The sequence below is a fragment of the Octopus bimaculoides genome, chromosome 10, assembly GCF_001194135.2.
Source record: "Octopus bimaculoides isolate UCB-OBI-ISO-001 chromosome 10, ASM119413v2, whole genome shotgun sequence".
In the NCBI taxonomy this organism is placed as follows: Eukaryota; Metazoa; Mollusca; class Cephalopoda; order Octopoda; family Octopodidae; genus Octopus; species Octopus bimaculoides.
In genome coordinates, this window is record NC_068990.1 from 48,915,721 (window position 1) to 48,924,451 (window position 8,731).

The 8,731-nt window shown below is 33.9% G+C and overlaps 1 protein-coding gene across 1 annotated transcript in view; it reads left to right on the forward strand.

The window, feature by feature from the left end:
* The first annotated feature begins 1,824 nt into the window (after positions 1–1,824).
* LOC106868942 (ATP synthase subunit beta, mitochondrial) overlaps positions 1,825–8,731 on the forward strand; it is a 10,816-nt gene continuing 3,909 nt past the window's right edge. Inside the window, exons 1-7 of the mRNA XM_014914415.2 lie at positions 1,825–1,983; positions 3,584–3,760; positions 4,060–4,234; positions 7,081–7,202; positions 7,487–7,671; positions 7,789–7,947; positions 8,035–8,157. Of these exons, the coding sequence (XP_014769901.1) occupies positions 1,866–1,983; positions 3,584–3,760; positions 4,060–4,234; positions 7,081–7,202; positions 7,487–7,671; positions 7,789–7,947; positions 8,035–8,157 (1,059 nt within the window). The 5' untranslated portion in view covers positions 1,825–1,865. The remainder of the gene's footprint in view (positions 1,984–3,583; positions 3,761–4,059; positions 4,235–7,080; positions 7,203–7,486; positions 7,672–7,788; positions 7,948–8,034; positions 8,158–8,731) is intronic.

Below are 8,731 nucleotides of genomic sequence, written 5' to 3' on the forward strand. Positions count from 1 at the left end.
CAATTGAAACAATTCATCTTTAGATTTAGGTTTCTGTCAAGTTTTTCATATAGCCCTATCTAGTATGCTCCAAAGATTTTCAGTTGGGTTCATGTCAGGAGATTGGCTCGGCCAAGGAAGCTTTTTGATCCCATTTTCAGTCAGCCATTGTTGATTCCTTTTTGTTGTGTGGCATGGAGCCCCATCTTCCCTGAATAAAAACTCATTTTTTGTTATGTTATTGTGTGAATACATCGGAAGTAGTCCTTGCTTAAGTATTTCGATGTATTTTTCAGAGCTTATGGTTCTAATACATTCGATCAGCTCAGAATGACCATTGCTGGTGACAGCTCACCATAGTATTATGGAGATACCACCATGTTTCACAGTTGGTTGGATTTCAAATCAAATTCTTGACTGGGAAGCTTCCAGACCCAAACACACATCCACTGTCTGAAAATAATGCAAATCTGGATTCATCTGAGAAAATCACTCTATCTCAAAATGAACTGGATTTTTCTGACATCTCCTTAGCCCATTTCTTTCTTTTCATGATATTAATTGGTTGAAGGAGAGGTTTTCTTCTAGCAGCTCGTCCATAATACCCAAGCTTACGCAGATACACGTTCTTGGACTAACTTCAAGCTGTTTTGCAATGTCAGAAGCCTTCGAACGGGTTTCGTTATCCACAATTCTCTTCAAACAGTGAAGCTTCCTTTCCAAGGGCCCAGGTCAACCAGGACGAGAATCTGTTGATTCTTTTCCTTGGCTTTTGAATTGCACTATAATTCTATTAACAGTAGCAAGAGGAATTTGAAGATTTTTGGCTATTTTTCGCTGGCTAAGACCAGCCTAAATTGCCCAACAATACGATCTCTTAGAAAATCTGACAGTTCTGGTGAATTTTTTTGTGCATGGTACAGTCACTCTTTGCAATTGTTTAATATAATGGTACCTGGAATGAAAAAGAATAATTACATTGTAAATTCTACAGCGCTGAAAAAATATTAAGACGCTGAGATCAGAAATATTGAAAATTAAAGGTGTCTATTTACTTTCTGCATGTCTGCATATATATTTGTGTGTCTGTGTTTGTCTCCTCACCATCGCTTGACAACTGATGTTGGTGTGTTTATGTCCCCGTAACGTAGCGGTTAGACAAAAGAGACCGATAGGATAAGTACTAGACTTACAATGAATAAATCCTGTGATCGATTTGTTCGACTAAAGGCGGTGCTCCAACATGGTCGCAGTCAAATGACTCAAACAAATGAAGGAAAATATGTAGATTTGAAATGCATTTTTGCTATTAAATTTTGGTGGAAGTTACTCTAAAATTAAAATATTTAAATTATAGCTATTTTCAGACATTTCTGATCATCAAATTATCTAATGTTAATTGTTTACTGGCAAAAATAATTTGGGGAGTGGCTTACAAAGCTACTAATTTATATTAAATAGCTAAGTCAATATGTTATAGTCACTTTCTTAATATGACATTAATGATTGTTGCTATTTAAAAAAAAAAGATGTTTATAATAGCTATATAGTATTATATTTCATTTCGCTTTCGTTTGACTTCCCCGAAGAACAGTTGTCATTGATCATCGCGGTCACCTTTTTATTACAGAACATGTCTGCTTTTAATAGGATTGAAATAAGATTTCAATTTTATTTCTTATTTTACTGCAAACATTTTATTTATGAAAAAAATTAGTGAATTAAACTTGAAGCAAGGTTATATAATTTAATTTCATTAAAAATATTAATAAATATGAGCCTTATAAATAAGACGGAAATTACCGAAGTATTTCGATGTGTCTGCTTCGTAGCCGAATACCTCAGATAAATGAACACGTGACTTCCTTACGTTGCAGTGATCAACCATGATGCAGGCCGTGAGGAAAGCTTGCTTAGGAGCCTTCAGGGCAACAAACCCTGCATTTTCGTTTCATAATGCATATCCTACAACTTTGAAGGCTTCTTCGGCATACTTTACAACGCGTAAGTCAGAAACAGTATTTGTATTTTCCTCCATCATTCATTTTAACTGTTATAAATATACTGTTGCCCCGATCTTAATGGTGCACTTGGTTCGAAGACGACATTCGTTATTCACTTATGAGTGATTTCAATCTTGGAATCGGTTATGTTATTACTTCTCAACTATTGAGAATTACCAAGAGACAGTTGAGAAGATGTAAAAAAAAAAGATGCAATTAAATGATTCTACAATTCGCCTCCTGTACTCCTTATAACGCGATGTCTCTATGACCTTCAGTGTCCTACCGCGTGTTGGAGGTTCAGAAAAGACATGTACTTTTTAATATTTTTCTTTGTATGTTTCCATACCTGATTTAGGCGAAGATAAAGAATACGGTGTTTCGGGGTTAGGGTTACGCCGAAAACTGGTGGTATGCGTATTCTTTACCTCCGCCTCTGATTTATTCAGAAATATTTTACAAACTGCGTTTTTTTTATAACCTTTATCATATTGTTTGGTATTAGTCTTCAAATTTTATTTAGATAAAAGCATTCAGAATACTAGATTAAAAAGTTTCCATTGTAGTCTATTGTTATTACTCCTCCCTCCTATTTTTGACATTGCTGTAAAATAACTCTTCTGCTCTTATTGAAAATATTAAATTTTTAATGAAGCCTTCTATCTTAGACATAACTATAGAAAAACATTCTCTTGAAAAAATCGTGTTCTTGATCAGAATATGATTGGTTTCCACACAATCTCTTTTATCTTAACGAGCGCGATATAGTATCCTGAGCTACCAGTAAAATGGTAGACTCAGTTTCGATCGTTGGTTGTACCTAGTTTCATCAAACGTATTGCCCTTGGACTGGCATTGATGTCACTTTAGGTTCTGTAACCTTGTACCAATGTAAGAATTCAATATTGCATATTTTCTCTCAGAAAGGTCATGTAGAATCTAATTTCAAATTTACTATGTTATCATTTGACCTTAACGAAGTCCTTGACTTCGGCATTTTGTCGAACATTTAAAAATTTTCTATTTTGAGGAAATAAACATTCCATCTTGTACTTTGCACATTCGGATTATGCTATCGAATTTTTCCTATAGTATCGGACTTGAAGGTTTTTCCTAAGTTTCTAATACTTTGGCACCTAAGAAAGAAAAAAAAAAAAAAAAAAAAAAAAGACTATCGAGAATAATTATCCATATAAAATCCTGTAAGTTGCAGATAAATTTAAGTTACTCCTTCAGCTAAAATCATTGTTCCTCTTGACCAGAAGCTGGTTGATTTTCCTCTCAGCTTTAATAGGAGCTGTATAAATAGATCTGAGCTACCAGTGAATCTAAACCCAGTTTCGATTGTAGGTTGTTTTTTTTAATTTACCAAACGTATATCGCTATTGCCCTTGGATGGGCATAGATGTCATTGGTTCGGAGAAATCCCCCCGTTGCATATAGCTTCACAATGAACCGCAAGTATAGGGTCTCTCCATTTCCATTCTATAAATACATACCTTCGAAAATTAATATAGTATATAAATACTGTTGAGTCATTTCTCAATCTAGGCATTTTGTTTTAAATATGTATTTACCTATTTGGATCTATGCTTTTGTAGGAAAACAATATGTCACTGCACCGGCTGCAAAGGCTAGCACTAGTATGGGCAAAATCGTCACTGTCATCGGCGCTGTTGTTGATGTACAGTTTGATGATGAATTACCCCCAATCTTGAATGCCCTTGAGGTCCAAGAGAGAAAACCACGTCTCATCCTTGAGGTTGCTCAACATCTTGGTAAGTATATTTTGAAGTATCATTTTAACTCGATCATTTTGTTATACCATATTACTTGAATTTAATTCATTTGTGATTTTTGTAATTTAATTTCAAGTTGAGTAAAGGGTACTTGTTTCATATTTTGTTAAGAGGTAACTTCACGTTAACTCTTTAATATACATTATTATTAGCAAATGAACCAAATGTTGATTAACTGAATATTGACAAGGGTTAATGTTATTAGAATAAATGCCATCAATAATGAATTAACTAATAATGTACCAGCTAATTTTGAATATTGTGTTTATTGACACTAGGTGAGAATGTTGTACGTACTATTGCTATGGATGGTACTGAAGGTTTAGTTCGTGGCCAGAATTGTTTGGATACTGGAAACCCAATTAAGATCCCAGTGGGCCCAGGAACACTTGGAAGAATCATCAACGTCATTGGTGAGCCAATCGATGAAAGGGGCCCTATTGACACTCAGCAGTAAGTATTTCTATTACATTCCCCCCCCCCCCTTCAAAGAATGTGTGTTATGGTTAATGTGGAGCTTCAAAAGAGGGGCTTTAGATAGTATGAAGTATATACATGTCTTTCTTACAACAAGGCTCTTCTCAAGACATGTTTTCTCTAATGTGATTGCTACTTGTGAGTTTAGCCCTTTTGATATTGCCATTGGTTCTTTGATACAAACATGTTTAAAGTGATCTTATGAGCATTATTCCATACTAATTTGTTTCAAACAGCAGTTTAATGAGTTATCCAGTGTTCTTATTTTCAAAATTGAAACAAAAGCAGTGTATTTCTACATAAATGGATAAAATGGTTTGGCACCTAAATGTGAGTCTTTTTATTAAGAGTATGACTGCATTTGGTATAATTTACTTATTGGGACCTAAGCCATCTTATTTAGTTATGAGTGTAACAGTTCATTTTGTTTTTCCATCCTTGTAGGGGTTCTTAGTGGTTAGCTACTTTGTACATTTACAGATGACCTTTTTATTCAAAAGTTTTACTGAAGCAAGATGTATAGCTGGAAGTATACTAGTGAAGGCAAATTTTCAGGAGCTAGTGAGGAAGCTGGTTGCATAAGATTTGGAAAATAATGTAGAAAAGGAAGTTATTCAATAGAATTCAGAAGCTTTTCTTCAATCAAAAGTCACAATATGTTGATAGATAAAAAAGTTAGTTGGTTATTTTAATTTAATTGAAACTCATATAGTAGTGAAAGGGTTAAGGCCTCTTCCCTCAGGTATAGAGTGGTTATAGTAAATGAGTGATGGTTTTTGTCCACTCAATTTACTTGCATCAATTTAAAAGGTTCTCAAATCCAGTCTTAAGGTATTAACAAAAGCAAACAGTAAAATCTGCCCAAGTATCTGAAGAATTATGCATGATAAACGTAATAGATATATTAAAAAATTTAACTCTTGTAAAGAAAAGGGAGGAAAATGACTTAATCTTTCCAGAATAGAAAATGAACACAAAGCCACTCATTGCAATGTCTAATATTAGTTGATAGTATTTTTGTCCAGTGAGGCTTAGTACGTACTTTTTTTTATTCTTCAGGTATATCAATTCATATTTTTCTCAGGAGGTCTGTTTTGAACCTACCAACCCCAGCTGACATATTTGTGAAAAGTACTAATTGAGCTTGGAACCACTGTGTTCTGCAATCTGTTGAATTGTTAGGGGATTATTATGTAAAACAAGTTGCTATTGCCTATCTGAATATTATTGTTAAACCAACAAGGGAACCATAACCTGTTGGAAATAGCTAAACCCTCAGATCATAATTCTTTCGAAAAAGGTGGAACACCTCAGACAAAGGTGGGTTGGTCATAGCTGAAATGCTATTTAAAGAGCTGATGCATTAGCATTGACCTAGAGTTAAACAACATTAGGTGCTTATGTCTTTGTCCAGCTTATTTGAGTGTGTGCTTTGGTAGATTAGAAACCATTGAAATTCAGATTTTTGATTTTATTAGTGAGTATTTGGTTCTTAATTTTAGTTTTGTTTTGAAAAAGTACATTTTTAGCAATTATTTTGGATACATGCTAAAGTAACAATGGGTTATAGGAAAAGGAATGTCAGATATTGAAAAAGAAATACATTAGATTCATCACTTGGTATTTAGTATCTTGCAGCTCCAGTGTTTTCATGTGAGATGCTCTTTCCATTTATAAATAGCCTGACTCAAAATTTTGAATTAAAATCTTCCACCAAACCTTAGTCACAATTTATGTTCCTAACACTAGCTGAATGATAACTAAGTTATTTTACTAAATTCTTTGCTATATTTAAAGTAATTGAAAGAAACACAGAGCATCTCAGGATAAATACAGTAACAAAAGGGTTAATAACCTTAGAAATATGGCTTTCTGTTATGAACATATCCATTTTTAGCTCATGTCTGCAATTGTTTTCCAGTGAATCCTTTCATATTTCCAATACAGTACAATGGAGATTTTTCTTTTGTAAGTAACAATGTAGAAGCTTCCTTGTTGGGTCATTGTTAATACCAATGAAGTGGAAATAGCTGCAACTGGCATTAAATCAATCGTGTTATGGCTTGCTAATAATATGGTTGGGATTGAGTCAGTTTTGATAGGAAACAGTTGTTAGTATGAGTTATTTGCAACTGCTTGACCATTTCTGGTAGGTAAGGATCATTGTAAGGCAAACTGTACCAATATTTTGCTTCACTTGTTTAAATATTCTATATTGGTGCAGACCTTGCTATAAGGTTTCAAAGTTAGCTCACAACCATGGCTTTTAGGGTCATTGCATAGCACCTTACTGTTTCATACCTTGGGTCTATCAATGCCTTGTGAGTAAAATTTGGTACAGAAATCCCATGATGGTCCATCAGTACATTGTGTATGTTTCCATGCATCTTTACATCAACATTAAGCAACAGTGACATTTATTGCTCCTGTAAACGATGTCCTATAGCTCAGCAATTTCATTGGTTTTGCATGAAGAACAAGCAGGGAGTTGCATCTATAAGGACATCCAACTTAAATTTCATCCGAACCATGTTATTGTAGAAAAAGCAGATGTAAAAGTGCTGGTTATTGTTCTAAATGTTCTAGAAGTGTTGATTGAACTGGAAACCAGAAATATATATTTTGAATGCTCATTTGGAATATTTTTCCATTCTAGCATAATCACAATTTAAAGCTATGAACTGGTTAGTGTTAAACTAATATAGTGTTTAAATTTGAAATCATTAACATCTATTTTACCTACAAGTTGGGTCTTTCTATGAAATGTCTGCATATTCATATGATCTGTGTCAAGGTGATTTTTTTTTTTTCTGCTCCACTAGTTTTTCTGGCATCCATCAAGATGCACCAGAGTTTGTTGAAATGAGTGTTCAGCAGGAGATCTTGGAAACTGGTATCAAAGTTGTTGACCTTTTGGCTCCTTATGCCAAGGGTGGTAAAATTGGTAAGGAATATTTGATATCTTTGGAACTAAAATTCATAAAATTATATTTGTGAGCTAAATTAGTCTGGTGTTCCTCTTTGAACATGTAATTTTTTTTTCCTCATTTGTTTTAATTTTTGATGTAGACCAAAAGGATATTATAAACAGTTCCATTTAATAGTCTAATGTCCAACACAATGTTTTAATGTTCTCTTTAAAGTCATAATTGCAACATTTTAGAAAATATCTAGTATAATAGCATGAGTCTCAAACTATAAGTAGCTGAAATTTCTTTTTTTTTCCAGGTCTGTTTGGAGGTGCTGGAGTAGGCAAAACTGTGTTGATTATGGAACTGATTAACAACGTTGCCAAAGCTCATGGTGGTTACTCAGTGTTTGCTGGTGTTGGTGAAAGGACACGTGAGGGTAATGATCTTTATCATGAAATGATTACGTCTGGTGTCATCAGCTTGAAGGATAATACCTCTAAGGTTAGATCTGAATGAGTTATATCATTTTGATTTATTTTGTTTGATTAATGACATCTATGTAGAAATTACTTACCAAATCAACTGATTCAATCTGTTTACATTGCTTCTTGTTTAAAGGTATCTCTTGTGTATGGGCAAATGAATGAACCTCCAGGAGCTCGTGCCCGTGTTGCCCTGACAGGTCTGACTGTTGCTGAATACTTCCGTGATGAAGAAGGGCAAGATGTGTTGCTTTTTATTGATAACATTTTCCGTTTCACCCAAGCTGGTTCAGAGGTAAGATATTCAAACAATAACCCGTTTTAGAATCTCAGCACATTCTCTTCACCTTTTAAGTTGAAATGGTTTTTCTTTCTCTTTCAGGTATCAGCTTTGTTGGGTCGTATCCCCTCAGCTGTAGGTTACCAGCCTACTTTGGCTACTGATATGGGTAGCATGCAGGAAAGAATTACAACAACTAGAAAAGGATCTATTACTTCAGTACAGGTAACTTTTTGTCATAGTGCTTATTTTCTTTCTGATTTTCATTTTGTCAACCTTTTTAGGCTTTTTGTTTCATCTATTTTGAATACTTTTAAATTCATAGTTACAATAAACTATGCTGTAATGAGCTGTTAAGTTTCTTATACTCTCTATTGGTATATAAGGAAGACTGGCAGCTGCCCACATATACAAGTATCATTTTTCTGTGCCATTGAGGTTTACCCATGGGAAATGGCTTTGCTGTCAAAATGTAAAGAGTTGGAACAATCACCACCTTAAAGTATTTTGTCTATTTCTAACAGTAGTCCTGAAAAGATGAAAAGTACACTTAGGGAGAATTTGAACTTGGCTCTGAGTTGGAACAAATACTGCAAGGTGTTCTATCCAGTGCACCAATGAATACCAATTTGCCATTTTTGGCATATCTTTTCTGATTAGTTAGTAAACACTATATATATATATATATATATATATATATATAAAAATAGTATTAGGGATAAAATCCAAAATTACAGGTTAAAACTCAATTAAAATCAATTTATTAAAATTAAATTAAGTTTCACGGTATAAAATATAT